The sequence below is a fragment of the Macaca fascicularis genome, chromosome 9 (assembly GCF_037993035.2).
Source record: "Macaca fascicularis isolate 582-1 chromosome 9, T2T-MFA8v1.1".
Taxonomy (NCBI): Eukaryota; Metazoa; Chordata; class Mammalia; order Primates; family Cercopithecidae; genus Macaca; species Macaca fascicularis.
Genome location: NC_088383.1, coordinates 590,416 through 610,506, shown reverse-complemented (window position 1 = coordinate 610,506; position 20,091 = coordinate 590,416). Strand labels below are relative to the sequence as shown.

The 20,091-nt window shown below is 35.8% G+C and overlaps 1 protein-coding gene across 32 annotated transcripts in view; it reads right to left on the bottom strand.

The window, feature by feature from the left end:
- The window catches only part of ZMYND11 (zinc finger MYND-type containing 11), a 117,531-nt gene that overhangs the window by 37,674 nt on the left and 59,766 nt on the right, over nucleotides 1-20,091 (bottom strand). For 24 of the 32 annotated variants that reach the window (XM_005564467.5, XM_005564469.5, XM_005564470.5 and 21 more), the window contains one exon: nucleotides 6,747-6,906. In XM_005564467.5, the coding sequence (XP_005564524.1) occupies nucleotides 6,747-6,906 (160 nt within the window). Of the gene's footprint in view, nucleotides 1-6,746; nucleotides 6,907-17,677; nucleotides 17,773-20,091 lie in introns of all 32 variants that reach the window. The other 8 variants (XM_065520198.2, XM_074000864.1, XM_074000868.1 and 5 more) reach the window with 1 other exon arrangement.

The window sequence follows — 20,091 nt, the reverse complement described above, 5'->3', positions numbered from 1 at the left end:
TATTTCCAGTAATTTTAAATATTACTTATATTTAAAATAAAAATATTACAACGTTGCTCAATGCAACAGAATTTAGACAGAAGGAAAAAGAAAAAGAAACATATACACACACAATCATAATAAACCTAAAAGAGTATAATAAGACAGCATGACCCAAAAAACCCTATTGAATAAGAAGGAAATTCTTTTACCAAAGCAAGAATAATTTCTAAGTATATTATAGTTTAAATGCACATAGAACCACAGTATAAATGATTTCTAATAATCACCAATACTTAACTTGGTAAATGATTATATTTTTGTAACTAAGATAGGGAATGGACATTTGGAAGAAATATGTGGTTCTGCAAGTAAGTAACAGAATAAGTTATATTTCACACCTCATAAACATATACACCTATCCATAAAAATTAACAAAAGGTATATTTCATATTAAATAAATCAACAGTATCCAAAGGGTATCAAATTTGGCACTAAGGGCACTTAAAACATATGATTAATTTACGACAACTATTATAACTGTAATTATATCAAGAAAAAGATAAAGACCTAAAACTTTAAAAAGGAATTCTTACTGTAATATGCCATATATATATAAAAGGGTTGCAGGGGTTGGGGGAGTCAGGCTCAGTTTGAATACAGCCTCACTTAGTATTTTTCTCAAGAACAATGCAAGGGAGCCCCTGCTTGCCATGGCTGCTTATGGTGGTAGTTCCGAAGAATAAAGCCATAAATTCCAATCCTATCTCTTATCTAAAAGATGTGAGCTAAGCTAAATTTCAAGAGAAATATAACCCGAAACTTTTTTTAGACTGGGCATTTTGAGGTGGGAAGAACAGATGATGACAGAAAAGAAGTGTCTATCTTGGCCCTCTGTAAATTAAGATTTAAGTTTGTTTATCCCCAACATAATAGGTTAATCTCTTTAAGAAGCCAGATAATATGTATTTTCATTAATTATGTTTTAAAATATGTGTCAAAAGCCTTAAATGAGAAAAAGCAAAAGATATAGAATTCTACCTTTTCATTTAAAAAGATATAGGCATGGTGGCTCATGCCTGCAATCCCAGCACTTTGGGTCACTGAGGCAGAAGGATCACTCGAAGCCAGGAGTTCGAGACCATCCTAGGCAACATAGCAAGACCCTGTCTCTACAAAAAAATGAAAAAATTAGCTGAGTGTGGTAGCACATGCCTGTAGTCCCAGCTACTTTGGAGGCTGAGGCAGGAGGATTGCTTGAGGCCAGGAGGTCAAGGCTGTAGTGAACCGTGACTGTGCCACTGCACTCCAGCCTGGGTGACAAAGGGAGACCCTCTCTCAAAAAAAAAAAAAAAAAAAAAAAAAGATGCCCCCCAGGCCTATTTAAAAGTAGTATGAGATCCTGCTCACAGGCAGTACCAACTGGAGCATGTGAAAAGAAGGTTCTCAAATAGAAGCAGGACACAGAAGCAACACCGGAGTTGTGTGTGCAGCTGCTCGAGTCACAAGCAGCAACACAAACTGGCAGAAGGACTTTAACCAAAAGTGTCAGCTGTGGTTCCTAAACTCATACATTGGTTTTGTCCTGGCATTAACTATGACAAGGAAATGAAACTGTGAGACCAAATATGGCAGCTAAGTAAAGGGAGAAGTAGTTTTACAGCAAACATCACTTTTTAATATTTTTAAGTCATCCTCAACACTTCTGACTAAATTATTAAATGTGAGATCAAAAGCATCTGTCAAATAATATCCTAGCTTTGTGCTGAGGGCTGTATATAAAGTTGGAAGTCACAAAATTAACACTGCCTCAATTTCAAATAACATATTTGATATGCTTTATCTGCAAATGATTCATAATTTAAGGTGACCTGCCTTACTCTATTAAGACTTTGCTAAGACCTTCTCATCTTTATGAGTATCTTATTAAGAGTGTAATTTGTAAGATATTAAGTTATATTTATCACAGAAAGCTACTAAATACCAAATGTAACTTAGCTCAGCAAATGGTAAAATTCTGTCCAAGAAACACACTTCTCACATTTTACAAATAAAGGTGGTGAAATACTGTGAAGAAATATGGGTTTAGTGTAGCCATTCACGTGTCTTTCTCTAGAGCAAGCAGATGAAGTAAGCTATGAGCCTACAAGGACATACAGCATTTCTTTTAAACAAGCAAAAGAAAAAAGTCTTGAAATAACAAAACATTGAATGACCACATATCACAAAATTTCACTCAGTGCCCTGGTCTTACAGTCTTTTTCCAATATAATTTTAAAAGCTTATGAAAATACCTTTAAATGAATTATGTGGACCCTATGAGTAAATGGTAATGACAGACCAATCTGAAAGTGTGAGATGTCCATAGAAAATTTACAAGAGTGTAGTTTGTCATTTTAAAAACTAGTTGGCACACACACTTTTTTATGCATTTACTTTCTTAAGAGACAAGTCTTGCTATGCTGCCCAGGCTAGACTCAAACTCTTGTGCTCAAGCAATCTTCCTGCCACAGCCTCCCAAGTAGCTGGGACTACAGGTGTGTGCCATCACACCTGGCTCCTCGGTACATATACTTCTGTTTGCTTGACTAATATTTGAGCAAACCGTTTAAAATTGGGAGTGGACATGCTTTAAATAATTACTTTTTCATTCTAACATTTCATGTGGTCATTATTTAAAACATTACCATGAAGATGCTTATCTATTACCTAATTTTACCAGTTTCTCCAAATGAATGATCACTTATGTGGAGGGTTGCAAACGGTGACTGAGATCAGCATCCCAAAATGCCTAAATTAACTGCAGTCTAGAAGAAGGAATCTCAGCACCATGAGGTCACTATCTTGGCCTTAGATATACAGGCTTGCACTTGGATTATTTATAACTATATCCTGACATATTATAGTTAGGCTTTTGTTACATGAGTGCTAGATTTGATAAAAATAATCTTGTTCAATATATGCATATTTCTCAATTGTTTCCAATTTTTAAAAATAAGCATTGAAAAAAGTAGCAGAGGTGAAATAAAAATGTAACATCAACAAACTCTGACTTTTAAATTCCATCAATAATAGGCAGCATAGAGAAAACTACACTTTTGTCTACCTTCTCTTTATCAACAGAATTGTGGAATTGGAGACAAGAGTCCAGACTCCTTGCTGATACAAAGTATCTCAGGAGATATAACTTGTGGGACTTATCAAGATAAATACACCTTTTCCCCACCTGAGTTTACAGCAATTTTTAGAGATAACAAAAGGAAAAAAAAGAGCTTTACCACCCATTTAAAAAATAACAGAACTGCCTAAGTTAAGAACATTTGTAACTTTGACTTAAAGGTTTAAAAATAGATAACCAAAAACATCCTACGCCTTCCCTTCCTAAGGTCATATACATCTACTTGTCGTGTTCCTTTCTTGATGGATAAATAACAACATACATCTTTCAATTTAAAAACTTAAGTTTTTAGAGACATCAAGGTGATTCATCCTATATACAAGGTGGTAAAACTATAAAGCATGGGCCCCAGACTCAAACGCTGGCATGCAGGACAATCATTAGCGCACAGAACACCAAGTGTAAACTAGAAAAGATGGCCCTTCTACAAGACACTCTTGTTGTATGTTCGTTTATTAGAACAAATGCACTGTTCAATAAATAGGCAAATACACAATGTCTGTGATGTGGATGGGGCTTCCTAAATTGCACAGTTCACATCTGGCACCCCAATCTGCAATGGCCTCCACGCACTGGCCATACATTAAAAAAAGTACACAAAGCTGGTCAGGACAAGATGCATGTGCTGTGCCTAGTGGGAAACAATTACATGTCCTCCTAGAGTGTCATCAGGGCATGATAACTGTGGCACATGGACAGCTGCTGAGCAGCCAAGTGGGACCCCAGCCAAGGTAACAAAATACACATATAATTTGTCTCATTATTTTAGAGTTACACTTTAAATAAAGATCCAGTGTTCTCATGGAAAACCTCTTTACAAGTCTTGTGTTTGAGAATACAGGTTGAAAAGTAAAAAGACCCTATTTAGAATTTTCGTATGATTAGTAGGAAACTAATGTGCTTTTACTATATTACACACAGGCATTTTTTTGTTGTAAGCATATTTATTCATTGGTCAAATACCTGCTTTGAGTACCTGGTTATATAATTTATGTAGATAATCTCCTTTAATCCTTCAAACAATCAAATGAAATAGATCTTAATATGCCCATATGACGGCTGAGGGCTGAGGATCAGAAGCTAAGAAATTTCCTCAAGGTTGCATAACTAAATAAAGGCTTGAATTGGATCTGAAACCCCTGTTTGTTTGTGACATATGAGATCTTACCTCTTTCTAATAAACTACATTACCTCTGAATTTTAAATATTTACATATTTTATAAACCAGGCACAATTTTGATATATTCAGTTGTGCTTAAATTATACAGCCATATTTAGAATAAAGATGTTTGTGAGAAAGAACCAGAATTAAACCTGCATACTATATGTTTGGTTTACATGTAATATTTCATCTAGACAGAAGAAAAAAGGATGATTCTATAAATATATGCAAGAACAACATATAAAAATAAAAATTAGAACATAGGACCTAATATAGTGGTAAAAATATAACGTGCTCATTAACGACTTGTTGAATTAAACAAAAAAAGTTCAACTTGGGGAGGAAGAAAGCATATGGAAAAGTACCAATCTAAACAGGAAAGAGAAATAAAATTGCTTTTATGAAAAAATGTACACATGATCCATAAACCAAAATCCTATAGATTAAGTTGCACTTACTGTTAGTTAATTACTATACAAATCTTGGAAATTATCAGTATAGTCTTCTATACTGTCTATAAATTCCTAAGTGTTTTAAGATTAGAAATTTTACATTATCTGGATTATTCTGAGTATATAATAAGGTATCAACAATTAATGGCCTTCCTTTAAATACCTGAGGCAACAGATTGATACCACTTGACATTATTTTTATTATGTTTTGGCACCCTAAGTTTCTTCACTGGCAGCAAAGCTTTACTTTTCTGTAAGGAAACTCAATAGAAAAACTGTTCTTATATAAAGATTTCCACTTAACTTTTCAAGAATACTTCCAGTGCACAAATGAAATTACACCAGTGAAAGTAAAGATTTTTTCTTCCATGTTTTCTGTTGCTGGAAAATGTGAATTTTCTTTCCTGAAGCTTTGAAGGTGCAGATTAAATTGACAAAAACAAAGTTAAAAAAGTGAACAGCTTTTCTAAGTTCATAACTTATCAGAGCTGTTGCTGTAAACCACCTCCCCACAGGCACTGTGCTAGTTAGTTTACTGCTGTCAGGCTTCACACGTTAGTATGTTTGTTGGCTCATCTGCTGTAGAGCCAGAAAAGAAAATAAACTCAAACTTTTTGGAAGATTTTTCCACAAAGAACCAATTATAAGATTCTATGTCATTTTTATAATTTTAGATTTTAGAGAATTTATGATAAAACACTCTCAAAGTATTCAATTACTAAATCTATCCCTTTCAAAAAGTAAGTCTATAAAAAGAGATAGATTTTTGAAAGAGGTTGAAAGGGGTATGTCTATCTATATCTACAGATAGATTTTTTTTTCTTTTTAAGAGACAGGGTCTTGGTCTGCCGCCCAGGCTACAGTACAGTAGTGGCATGACCATAGCTCACTGCAGTCCTAAACTCCTGGGCTCAAGTGATCCTCCCAACTCAGCCTCCTGGGCATCTGGTACTACAGGCATGTGACACCACATCCAGCTAATTTTTAATTTTTTTTGGTAGAGATGGGGTTGTGTATTTTATTTTATTCTATTTTATTTTATTTTATTTTATTTTTTGTAGAGATGGGGACTATGTTGCCCAGGCTGGTGTGTAACTCCTGAGCTCAAGTGACCCTCCTGCTTTAGCCTTCCAAGTGCGAGGACTATAGCATGAGCCACCTGGCCACAGCTGCTACATTTGAAACCTATCATCTTAAACGATGTTCCCTTGTAAAAATTAAGACATTTTTAATCAAGGTATTAGAAATAGCAAAATAAAATAAGGTAAGAAGATAGAAATATTACACATGAAATCAATCTTTACATAAGAAAAAAATGTACTTCAAGATGTGCCTCTCAGTTTAAAGGTACATAATGGAAGGAATTAGAAGATTAAAATATCAACATTTAAAAGAGGAGTCAAAGTGAGAACTAGGTAAAAATGTAAAGAGAATTAATGTTCTGTCTTTCCTGTTTGATTTCTGTTCCAGTACACAAAACCTGCAATTGTCATTAGTCAATGTAGGCACTGGCCAGGGGAACTTAACGTTTGGAACCTGTACTCTGCCACAAAATCCCTACTGAAGCCTGCCTTCATCCCACCTGAACCGAGACTGTTTCCCTAGGAAGACAGTTCATCTCCTTCTATCTGTGTAGATGGCATCAATATTATCTGGCATGGAAAAATTTTTTGCTAATATTTATTGAAGAAAACAGGAATGCCATGAAGTGTGGGTACATCAAAAGAGCTTTGGTTTGCTTTATTTTTTAGATTCAAGGTAATATATAGAGAAGTAGGTTCTTTGTAAAAGCAAGTCATCTCCTAAATAATTAGTAAGGAAAGTAACCATATTACCAATGTAGAGCCTTAATGTTGATAAAAATGTTAAAATGAAATATTAAACTTCTGAAGATGATTTTCTATAGGTTATATCTAAATAATGTTTAAAAGCTAAAAGTTCACATCTCTATGTTTATCAAACAAAATGTACTTACAATCTCATCTCCTGGCAACCAATATCCTTCTTGTTCAATACCAGCTTTTGAACCTTTGCAGCCCACTGTTAGAGTTTCGACAATAAGACCATCTTTCACAGCTAAGCTCAGCTGACGGGTGGTCTCTTTAGGATGCATACCGTGGACTCGAGACATATACCTAACACAAAGGAAAAACACATTTAAAAATCTTTCAGTACTGAAAACTAAAAATGAATGAAAATAAGAAAATGGAGGTAATTTCTTTCATTATGACTTGTATTTATGAGAGTCCTGTTGAGATAAAGAACAAGATAAAGAACACGATAAACAGAAAAGGAAAAGTCTTCAATACTCAACTCTTCTAATTATCATGCTATTTTAAACTCAAATTCTATTCTGTAATGATTAGACCAAGATATGTTCAAAATAGTTCCAAATCAGCAAATATAAATCACTTAAGAGATTGTAGTCAAACATCCCATTTAGTTTTAGCCTCTGGAGCAATTACCACTAACTTCTACTCTACAGATTCTACATTTAGAATTTTATAATCCCCAACCATAGGACTTTAGAATTACAAACATATTTTGTAATACTTTTACTCAAAATTTAGGAAATGACACCAGAGAAAATTTAGAAATTACATGAGAGCTTGTAAACATATAAGGAAAACATGGATGCATGTTGTGATCAATCAAGCAAAAATGTGATTTTCAGTGAAACATATTTTGAGTCACTGAAGCACGCAAACATTCCCTGATTTATAGTTACAAAATATTTTTTAAAAACAAAAAAGTGAAATATTTCTAACACGCCCTGGATCACAGAGAATAATATTGCAGATTCCCTTATTGTAGATTCCCTTATTGTAGATTGAATGTAGATTCACCAATTACATTCAACTGATGTTAATACTTGGCATATGTGCTTTGTATCTTTTCTGTTTAATACAGAAATAAGTTTTATAAAGTTGGATTTGTGCCATTTTCCATTCTCCTCCAAACCTCAACACTGATTGCTCTCTCTTTATACACACACACACACACACACATATCAATGTCAATGTATCTATCTGCATCTCCAGTGAACCACTAAACTTCAAAGAGATCTTTGGATATCCAGATAAAAAACATAGCATGAGCTAAATCAGACTGGCCTCAGACTTCTCCAGAGAAACATTCCATGCTAGAAGTCAGGGGAGTAATGCCTCGTAAGTCTTCAAGGAAATAAAGGTGACAAAACCAGTATGTTTGGATTAGCTCCCACCTTCTTCCTTCCCCGCCTCATTGCTACAGACGTTGCCATTGTCAGGGCCAGCGTTCTGTGGTCCGATCATAATTCCCACCTCTCTTTCTGTCTTAGTCCTTCGATTAACTGCATTGACAAAAAAGCAATGTTGAAGGGGAAAATGTGCTAATGTCCTTGACGCTCACAGTGCAGAGTCAGGAATAACTATCTCAGGGACTGAGTGCACTATACAAATATATAAACATCACCCTTAAAACAAAAAACATTTCTAAGCTACCTGAAGAAACCCATAGAAAATGCATTACGTAGTGATAAAACAAAATGATAAAAACAGAAGGCATATTATGTATGAGAAGACCAAAACCAGACATGTTTCTCTTTTTAATAAATACAAATGGGCTAAACTCAACAATTTAAAAATAGTGACTCAGAAAGAGTGTAAACAAATGGGCAAAGGCATATCATAAAAATGCTATCTAAATGAAGCAGGGGTCAAGATGGAAATGTATAGGATTTGGAAAACAAGGCAAAAATCATTCTTAAAAAAGACAAACAGAGCATAGTTATAATGCAAACAACTATAGGAAATAAAAGAAATATTGACAGAAATATAAAATTGTGAGATTTTAATTCACTTCTCTCAGTTCACACACAAAAAAAATCAACTGGACAAAAAACTAAGTATGGCTATAGAAGAACTAACTAATAAGACAGAGCTATTGATTTATTATTTTTGAGATGTAATCTCACTCTGTTGTCCAGGCTGGAGCACAGTGGCATGATCTCAGCTCACTGCAACCTCTGCCTCCTGGGTTCAAGTGATTCTCCTGCCTCAGCCTCCCAAACTGGGACTACAGGTGCTGGCCAATTTTTGTATTTTTAGTAGAGATGGGGTTTCACCATGTTGGTCAGGCTAGTCTTGAACTCCTGACCTCAGCTGATCTGCCCACCTCGGCCTCCCAAAGTGCTGGGATTACAGGCGTGAGCCACTGCGCCCAGCCTGATTTTTTATTTATTTATTATTTATCTAGTTGATTTATTCTGAAACAAACAAACAAAAAAACACCTTAAGACAGGTATATTGATTTATCCTGACACCAAAACAATACCTTTAACAGGTCCAGAAGACATACATAACTGACCACAAAATCACCACAAAGATGACTTGAAGAGATTCCAAAAGTGATACACGCCATTGTTAATCATGGTGAAATTAAATCAGATATTAATACAAAACCAGAAAACCCTCATAAACAACCACTGAGTCAAAAAAAAGTTACTGAAAAATTACAGAAGATCTAAATGAAAAGCTAAAGCAATGCTGTTAAAAAAGAAAATTTGTAGAATCCAGGAACTCCTTTTTTTTTTTTTTTTTTGATACAGGGTCTCACTCTGCCACCCAGGCTGGAGTACAATAGCACAATCATGGCTCACTGCAGCCTTGACCTCCTGTGCTCAAGTGCTCCTCCCACCTCAGCCTCCTGAGAAGCTGGGACTACAAGCCACACACCATCACACCTGGGTAACTTTTTTTGTAGAGACAGGGTCTCACTATGTTGCCCAGGCTGGTCTCAAACTCCCAGCCTCAAGTGATCCTCCCACCTCAGCCTCTCAAAGTGCTAGGATTACAGGCATAAGCTACCATGCCTGGCCCAAGAACTCCTTCTTTAGGGAAAAATAAAAGAGTTATCATTACCTAATCTAATCAATAATGAAGACACAAAGCACAAACATACACAAAAAATGCTACAGGGAGACACCTATATATAAAAAGGAAATTAAAATACAAGCAACTACTTTGTTCAGTTCTGTGCAAAAATATAAACACTATGATTTTATAAGAAAATATAAATGACCAAAACCTGAACACAGAATAAAACAGAACCTTTAAAAGGTCAATTTCCAAAGAAATAAATAGAGGAAGTTTGCAAAGAGCTTACCCAGAAAAACATCAGCTACGGACATATTCATAAGTTACTTCTGTGAAACTTATAATGACCAGGTAACTCCAATGAGACTCAAACTCTTCCAGTGCACAATCATAGGAAAGCAAGGAATTTAGCATGTAATAAGAAAACCCCACAAAATAGCATAGACAAAGAAAATCAGTGACCCATAGAAATACTGATATAAAAATCCTACATAAAATATTTGAATATAATCTAATATTGTATATAAATATTAATATATTCAAATGTCAAAATAATATACTAATTCTAGGAACTGAAGAAAGATTTAATATGAAGAAATGTAAAAATATGATTTACTACATTAACAGGTCAAAAATAAATTATCATGAAGATTTTGATACATGTTGAAAGGCATTTAGTAAAATTCAACACCTAGCCCCTAACAAAACAAGAATGAGTAAATACTTCCTTAACTTAATCAAGAATATTCAAAGATATCTGTGGCTGTCACTTTTCCTTAACACTCTGAAAAGGTAATAACCAACATAACTGAAATCGTCATAAAAGTTGATAAGGAGTTTGCAAATCATGTATCTAGAAAACCCAAAAAAATCAGCTGATATGCTTTTTTAAGTAATTTTAATTAACTATATAGTTCAATAAATTCTTTGGGTACAAACTGATTTACTAAGATTAAAAGCATTCATACACAGAAACCAAAAAGACAGATGACTGAAAAGAAGACCAAACCTCAATTATTTACAACAGTAAGAAAAATAAAATTTCCAGGAAGAAATAGAATGACAGAATTTGTGTAAAGAAAATTCTGAAATGTTACTGATGCAAAGAAAAAAGATGAACAAATCGGAATTTTCATTACAATAAAAGTAGCATTTCACATTATTGGTGGAAAGACTGATTAATCAATGCAGGACATTGGGACAACTGGTTATCTAACCTGGGAAAGGAGATGGAGCCCTACCTTAGATTGTACCTATAAACTATAGATGGATCAGCTTTAAATATCGACAACAAAACCACACAATTGTTCAGCATGTGTGAAATAACACATATACAAGGAAGGAAATTCATTTTAGTATTGCTGGCAGCAAGAAACAATTAGAAATAATGTAAACATACATCTTAGGGGACTGGTTAAATAACTGATAATTGTACCAAGGATTATTATACAGTTTTCACAAGAAATGAAGCAATGTTATAGGTGTTAAGATAACATAAGCTCTATATTACATTTTTTAAAAAATCGTGGTATAAGACACTACTATTTCTCAAAACTCTGTATAACTGATATGCACAAAAGAGTTCTAGAGCTTGATTCCTTCCACAAACTGCTAAGAGGGGCTCAGGGAACAAGGGATGAGAGAAGACTTTTTTCCACAGCATGCCCCTTGGAATTTCGTTTGCATCTATTAGCTAGACTATTTTAACTTTTAAAAAAGTAGCTACCATCTACCATTCCTCCAGCAACATACAAGTTTCCTGCTCCCACGTAAGCTTGCCAGCTTTAGGGAGATCCCCTCCTTCTTTTTCAGACTCATTATGGCTCTTCTTGGTCCCATATTCATCCACAGTGATTTTAAAGTTAGTTTGCCAAAATCCACAAAAATAGTTAAAGCTCCATAACCAATGTAAGAATATCCACTGACGAAATTGGCACATATGGTCATTTATTTATATATTTTTCTATGTCTTTAATATGGTTTTATAATTTTTATCCATAAGATTCTTACATATCTTTTGGGTTTTTCCTAGATATTTTAATGTTTCTTTTGAAAATGGAATTTTATTTTATATAGTATTTCCTGGTTGGTGGTTGCTGGTCTTTATTGGGCAATCTGCTTACCTCTCTTACTAGTTTCAGGTTTGTCTGTAAATTCTATTGGACTCGTTTCTTATCAAGCTGATTAGGACTTCTAGTAAAGTACACACCACAGGTAGTAATGGTGGGTATCCTTATCTTGTTTTGGATTTTGTAGGGGATTCTTATAATAGTTCACCATTAAACATGACTCTTGAGGATGCTTATTGGTAGACATATCTTATAAATATAAAATGATAAATATAAATGCAAATATGCTTGCTACAGGATTTTGGTGCATAACTTTTATTGAAGACATTTCTTTCCAGTTTGCTAAGTGTTTTTTTTTAATGGCACTGCATTTTATTATTCCTTCATATATTTTTATCCACAGACTGTCACCACACAATGGGTTTTCTTAGCCACTAAGAAACAACCATAGAGCATGGATTAACACACAACACAAGAAAAGGTCTGCTTTGTTGTTAGTCATAGCATGTTGGGCTCAACTTTCTTAATTCAAAGTGAAATGAAGTCAGTTAAAATGATATATTCTGGTCATTTCGTTCTCTATCGCTGGTCTTTGAGGGACTAAAAAGATGTCTGCCGTGAAGAGCAGGTTGGAATCAGGGAGCCCTTTCATAGAGACAAAGGTCGGGAAAGGGTATGGCTGAAGGATTAGTGGCAACTGGAACACATGAATGACAACAATGCAAAACTAGGTGCTTCCTCCTATACTGATACACCTTGAGAATATAACAAAGGAGTTAATAACTTTGTTTTCTGGATGGAAAGTTTTGAGTTTAGGTAAATTAGAATAAAGAAGAACTGATCTAGTATATATTAAAAGTGTCATCTAAGGGCTAAGAACATGTGTTCATTATTTATAACGGTTGTGTCAAGAAATACAAGCTCATAAAGTAATGTCTAAACTTGATGAATTTATTTTTTCCTGCTCACTCTATTCTTTAAATATATATATATATATATAGATAGATAGATAGATAGATAGATAGATAGATAGATAGTTATGTTCTTAAGAAATAAGTTTGAAGAGATTCACACCTATTTTTCTTCAAAAGTAAAGCAAAGGTTAGAACTGAGCCAGAACCCTGTAAATAACAGAGGAGCACTGGGGTCCTACTACGCATTACAGGCCAAGTATATTTGATAAGGCTTAAGCTTTTCTAGAATAATAAACTCTGAAGGTTGATTTATATGACACCTCAAATATAACAATGGTCAAATTCATTATTCATTTTCTTAGATCATCACTCAGGCAGGTCTGCATCATGTGAAAACACATTTGCTAGTATTCAGGTAAAGGATACTCTAGGTCTCTCGTTTTCTTGTAAACTGCTTAATCTGTAACGAGAACTTTTCTTCTTCCAATAAAGAGAGAACATAGCAATTTGGGTTTCAGATACACTGATAAGTGGCCTTCTAGTCCGCTATTCTAATTTCACTTAATACCATAAGTCACAAAATGGCATGTAAATGTCTAATATTTAAGTATACACTCAATTTCTCTGAACTTTTCAATAACTTCCTCATTTTCTCCCACCCCACTCCATTCCCACAACATTCCACCATCTGGCGCCCCAGAGCGCTCCCCTCTCTCCCAGGGTGTGAGCTTCCATGGGTTGCTGAGCACTCAAGAGCCTCCAAGCCACAGGCCATAGAAGCCTACACTGTTTCCCCTCCCCAAGATCATTCTGAAAGTTCCAAGGCAAATACATACATATATATAAAATATATAGAATGTGTGTGTGTGTGTGTCTGTGTATTTCATGGTAACAGCCACTGATTTAACATTTTTACAAAAGTAAGGAATCTCATGAGTCATAATTTGCAGAAAGTAATCACCTATCTTTAAGCCTTCTAACAATGATTCAATCTCAGAAACTTCTGCCATCTCATTTGAAATTAATATATTGGAAAACGAGCACAATAAAAACAGTATAAAAACAGCCACAACCAGTGGAAGAACAAATCACCACAGAATGCAGTGATGTGCTTTCTGTCAACGAAAAACATAACAAATGCCTGTGATGTCTTCTCGTCCCTCATAAACGGTTCACACCACTGTGGAGTCTAGAGGCCGTTTACAATGTTGATGGTATCATAAATTTATTTTAAGTGTATTCTAGGTAATCTGGATAAATACCTTAAGACTTAGGACTGCCCCCCCAATTTCAGTACCTTATGGCCCCCTACTGGCTCAGTGTACTAGCTCAGGGGGCTGAAAACATCAGAATCATAAAATTTGACACAGAAATTTAAATGAATATTGATCTAGTATCTTGATGTCAAAAGACTTTATGAGTATAAAAGCTATGGAAGTATAACAGGAAGAGATCCAAAATACCTGACTAGATTAGAAATGTTGAATTTCTTTTTTTTTTTTTTTTTTTTGAGACGGAGTCTGGCTCTGTCGTCCAGGCTAGAGTGCAGTGGCCGGATCTCAGCTCACTGCAAGCTCCGCCTCCCGGGTTTACGCCATTCTCCTGCCTCAGCCTCCCGAGTAGTTGGGACTACAGGCGCCCGCCACCTCGCCCGGCTAGTTTTTGTATTTTTTAGTAGAGACGGGGTTTCACCGTGTTAGCCAGGATGGTCTCGATCTCCTGACCTCGTGATTCGCCCGTCTCGGCCTCCCAAAGTGCTGGGATTACAGGCTTGAGCCACCGCGCCCGGCCTGAATTTCTTTACAACACAAACATCTGAAACTCATTTTTTCTTGCCTCTGAAGCAATTATCACTAATTTCCATTCTGTAAATTAAAAGAAAACAATAAAAAGGAAAAGCATTTATGACAAATATGACAAAAAGTTTATATTCTAAAAATGTGAAACTAAAACAACAGGAAAACAATTTTTCCCTCTTAAATCAGCAAGATAATTAAAATAATTATTCTCAATGCTGGTAAAGAGGCATCAAGACAGTCACCCTCAACACATCGCTATTGAAAGCACTTTCTAGAAAGCAGTCCAGCATCACACACCAACAACCTTACAGATAACCCTATCACTTGACAGCCATTCCATTTCTAAGTAAATGACTTGAGATGGAGCAAGACTTACGTATTAACAGAAAAACGTTTCCAGCCAGAAGTGGTGGCTCATGCCTGTAATCTCAGCACTTTGGGAGGCCAAGGAGAGGAGATCACTTGAGCTCAGCAGTTCAAGATCAGCCTGGGCAATACAGCAAGACCCTGTCTCTAAAAATATATACACAGACACACACAGACACACACACACAAGCCAGGCATGGCAGCACATGTCTGTAGTCTCAGCTAACCCTAACTCGAACCCTCCTCTCCCTGCCAAAACCTCTGTTAGAGTGTTTTAGAAAAGGAAATGGTGTGTATTCATCATTCCTATGGGCCAGGGAAGTGGTGACCCTTTTAGAAAATCTGAGGTATTTTCTTAATTAGCCAGGCATGGTAGTGTACACCTGTAGTCTCAACTACTCAGGAGGCTGAGGTGGGAGGACTGCTTGAGCCCAGAAGGTTGAGGCTGCAGTGAGCTGTGATCACACCACTGCATTCCAGCCTGGATGACAGAACAAGACCTTGTCTCAAAAAAAAGAAAAAAATGTTCCCCACATCATAAAATTTTATAGTTAAAAAAAGTAACTAAATGTTAATACTAGTAAAATAAGTTAAAGTATATCCACTTTATAGAATACTATGCAGTTAATAATATTAATGTTCCAAAAAACAATGTTGTGGCAGGCCACGGTGGCTCAGGCCTACAATCCCAGCACTTCAGGAGGCTGAGACAGGAGGGTCACTTGAGCCCAGGATTTTGACACCAGCTGGGCAGCGTAGTAAGACCCCATCTCTATAAAAAAATTTAAAAAATTAGCCAACCATGGTGGCATGCACCTGTGGTCCCAGTTAAGGAGGAGGCTGGGCCGGGTGCGGTGGCTCAAGCCTGTAATCCCAGCACTTTGGGAGGCCGAGACGGGCGGATCACGAGGTCAGGAGATCAAGACCATCCTGGCTAACACAGTGAAACCCTGTCTCTACTAAAAAAAATACAAAAAAACTAGCTGGGCATGGTGGCGGCGCCTGCAGTCCCAGCTACTCCGGAGGCTGAGGCAGGAGAATGGCGTAAACCCGGGAGGCGGAGCTTGCAGTGAGCTGAGATCCGGCCACTGCACTCCAGGGTGGGCGACAGAGGGAGACTCCATCTCAAAAAAAAAAAAAAAAAAAAAAAAGAAGGAGGCTGACGCAGGAGGACCACTTAAGCCCAGAAAGTCAAGGCTGCAAGAGAACTGTGATTGCACCACTGCATTTCTGCCTAGGCGACACTGTCTCCAAGAAAAACAACAATGGTGTGAGAAAATGCTCACAGTGTATATAAGAAGGATAAGATTTAAAATTATATAAGCATATACATACTTACATGCATACAGAGAAAGAAAGAGAGAAAGAGACAGAGGGAGGGAGAGAGAGAAGGAGGGAGGGAGGGGAAGAGGAGAGAGAGGGGGAGAGAGGTGGAGAGAGGGGGAGAGAGAGGGAGAGAGGGGGAGAGAGGGAGAGAGAGGGAGAGAGAGGGGGAGAGAGGGAGAGAGAGGGGGAGAGAGGGAGAGAGAGGGAGACAGGGAGAGAGGGAGACAGGGAGAGAGGGAGACAGGGAGAGAGGGAGACAGGGAGAGAGGGAGAGAGGGAGAGAGGGGGAGGGAGGGGAGGGAGGGAGGGGAGGGAGGGGGGGGAGAGAGAGAGAGAGAGAGAGAGAGAGAGAGAGAGAGAGAGAGAGAGAGAGAGATAGTTCTGCTACCAATAGTAATTTATTGGGTTGTTCAGATCAATCCTTCCATCGAAAACTAGAAAAACCAAAGAAAAGAATTCATTTAGGAGTATCTGCCAATTCTGGAAAAGGCAAGTGAGAGCTTTTGACAATCACATGGAGACAGGGAGACAAAAACTGTTATTCAGGCACACCAAGAAAGGGAGCCTTGGCAAGAACACACAGACTAGGTTGTGATACTGAAAGGCTATGCTTAAAGCAAACCTAGAAAGAGCTTGGTCCGCATACACACTAAAAGGCCAGTTTCAATCATGTCAATTCCTGATTTGATAAAGGTGATTTGAAATTGGTGGTCCACCAGACACCATGATCCTAGAGCCTGTGTCCCTCTAATCTGTATTTCAAGCAGATACATGGCACACAGTTAATAAAAACACTCACATGGGAGTGGAAAGAACATGCAATATGCAAGTACCTATTTGTTTGTAAAGTCCTAGGCTAGAGTGTAATAATCCTTCTTTTCAGTTCTGTCCCACTGTCTAAATACCATGCACAGAACTACTTATCATGGACCTCCAGTGACTGACTATCTAGGAAAAATGCTAACAAGGAGAGGTGAAATATTCTAGTTTTCATAACACTAAAATATGAACCCTTTTCATAATTTCTATTTAAGCAAAACTGTTGAGTCTTAATTTCCCTTATTTCTGAATTAAAAATAATTTACCGTATTTGCTGAATATAGATACACTGTAAAGATTTTATGGGGATTAACCAAAAAAGTCCTTCCTTTCAATTATATTTTTGTTAATAGTAAAGGTATTATACTTTTTCTTTAAAAATTTTTCTCCATTATGATTACCCCAAATGTTACACTGTAAATAATTACTTTTGATTTTGATCTCTATTTATTCAGTGACCATATTTAAACTGGTAAAGTAAAACATTTAGTTATTTTAAAGCTAGGTAGAGACCTAGGTACCCCTTCAAATAACAGGCAAAGTTTTCATTTGGGGAGCAAAGAACATTTTTACTATGACGTATATAACTACTTATTTTATTAACATTGGTTCCATTTTATAAAAAGGAAATATTTTTAATTTAAAATTTCAATTTCGGTCATTATGAATTATATATTTTACAGCTTGCTTGAATCTTTTTACATTATTAAATTAGACCTATCCCCAAATTTTACCAACTTTTTAAAAACTTACTTACCAGTTTATAACAATGATACAACTAATGAAAATGACATATCTGTGTAATGATGCAAAAATCACCATAGGTTCAAGAATAATGTAGTTGTTTCACATCTGAAATTGAAATATATTGTAAGTTTGATAGTCAATTTCCTTTGTAGTTGGAAAAAAGTAAAAGTAACAGCAGAGTACTGTTTTGGCATACTGTTTATTATATAACAGTAACATTTCAATTAAAATTGCCTCTGAAATCTCAACCATGACTTCTCAAGACATAGGACTACACTCTGCCACCTGACACGAGCTTTGTAACTATTAGAAAATGGTTAGCTTTCTGAAAACCCTAAAGATTTCTTTCTGGTTTTAGTACTACTAGAAATAGCCACGCTTTACCTAGGCAACTGATTTGCTTCATGGACATTACTAAAATGTTGAGGCTTCTCCTTTCCGTTAGCTACTAGAAAATGGAAAGCCAAATCTGCAACCCATCCTCGGCAGGCTGTTGGGCTTTATAGAGGTATAGAAGTCTTTCTTATATCATATTAGCCTTACTTGTGGCTCTATTTCATATACTAAACTTTGTTTTCCTTTTCCTCATCCTGCTCATCCCCTTCTGATATATATAACCTTACTCTATTCTATATCTTTTTTCTAATTGCCCCCAAAATATATTTGAAACAAAAGAACTTCCAATGAAATATACCGTGTATACGTATTGATACACATACATGAATACAATGTGCACGGGGGCACACACATGAACTAAAAGCACTCCACCTTCCACTCTTTCTTCATGACGAAAGGGGGACTGTGCTTCCAGGACTGCTACGTTTACATGTTGCACTGGCAGAACTATTAATAGTTCCCCTTTTACTCTTACCCCAGTTTCAGACATTCTCTTCCCTTTTTCTCTGTTTCCCAGCAGTTGAAAATATGAATTCATCAATGTCTTACAATGAAACAGGATGTTTCAAATTTTTATATTAAAATTGAATTCCACTATTTGAAATATATTATACTTTTCTTCTTAATATTAATTTACTAGCCCCAAACTAAATCTAACCTTATTTGTACAATGCTTCTTAGTATATTAGTACACAATCTATATAAACACAACTCTAAGACAAAATTTCAATGATTACCAAATTTTATGATGTATAACCTACTAATTTTGTTGATGGATTTTCCTTCAAAATAAGTTAAAAATTATAATATGTCTTTTCAGATCATACACATCTTAAAAACCTCCATTTTCATTTTTAACTCAATTATAAAAAATGGTCATAATAAAATTATATACCTTATCCAGTTTGTTGGAGAAAAATAATTAAAAGCTAAATAACTAGGTTTTCTCTTTCAGTTCCATATAAAATTCCTCTTGATAACACTAAATAGAATTCTACTTACAACAATACTTAGCAGAAAAAATTTTCCATAGTATTACCAGAAATGTTTAGAAGCGAACAGCATGTGAATAATGTAATTTCCATGTAACTAAGATATCCTTTGCATTTTGATAATCTGGCACACACAGTCTTCAGTAGAAGAACAGAGAAACAGCCAAAAAGAAACAGTTGACTTAAATTATGATAATTATTGCTGAAATGAAATGAATTACCTAAAACAGTGGAGTGGGTCATCAATAGACCGGAATGTGACCGAGATACACATATCAGGGAACAGTACACCGGTGGTGAGCCAATGCCGAGCACTTCATCCTTCTCAGTTACATGTCCCGCCTTCCTGACCCTTCTGTGTCATCTGCTTTCCCCAGCAAACTTCCATGCCTCCCATTTACTTCTTCTTGGTTTAAATTTTTCAATTCAGAAATTACACGTATAAGAAATTATTTTAAAATATGTGTAGTGTGAAGAACAAGACAAACACCAGTTAAATCACCTCCTATGTTAGGAAAGAAAGCGGAAACCAACTCTGACAAAAGCTCCTAGAATGTGCCCATCCTGGTGGCACTCACCCCCAAAGCTGGTTACCACTGTCCTGAATTTTGTGTTCACCATTTCCCCTTTTGTGTCTTTATACTGTTGGCCCCTATGTATACCTATCCCTTAAAAACATGCTGTTCAGTGTTGTCTGTTTTTGAAGTTTACAGAAATGGAATCATACTGCATGTATTCTTTTGTAATTTGATTACTTTCTTAATATTATGTATTTGAAATTAACCCATATTGATGTGTGAGGCTATAGTTTATTTTTACTGTAGTATAATAGTCTGTTATAGAAATATACGACTATCCATTCTACTGCCAATGATCACTATTATGGTGGCACTAGCCTGATTTTTTTTCACAACTTGAACATTATTTTTATTTTTTATAGTTAATGTTTTAATTTTAAACACGTATTTATCAAGTCTTTGCTCATTATTCATTCTTATATTTCAGAACTTTCACTTGAGATCATTTTTCTCTGCCT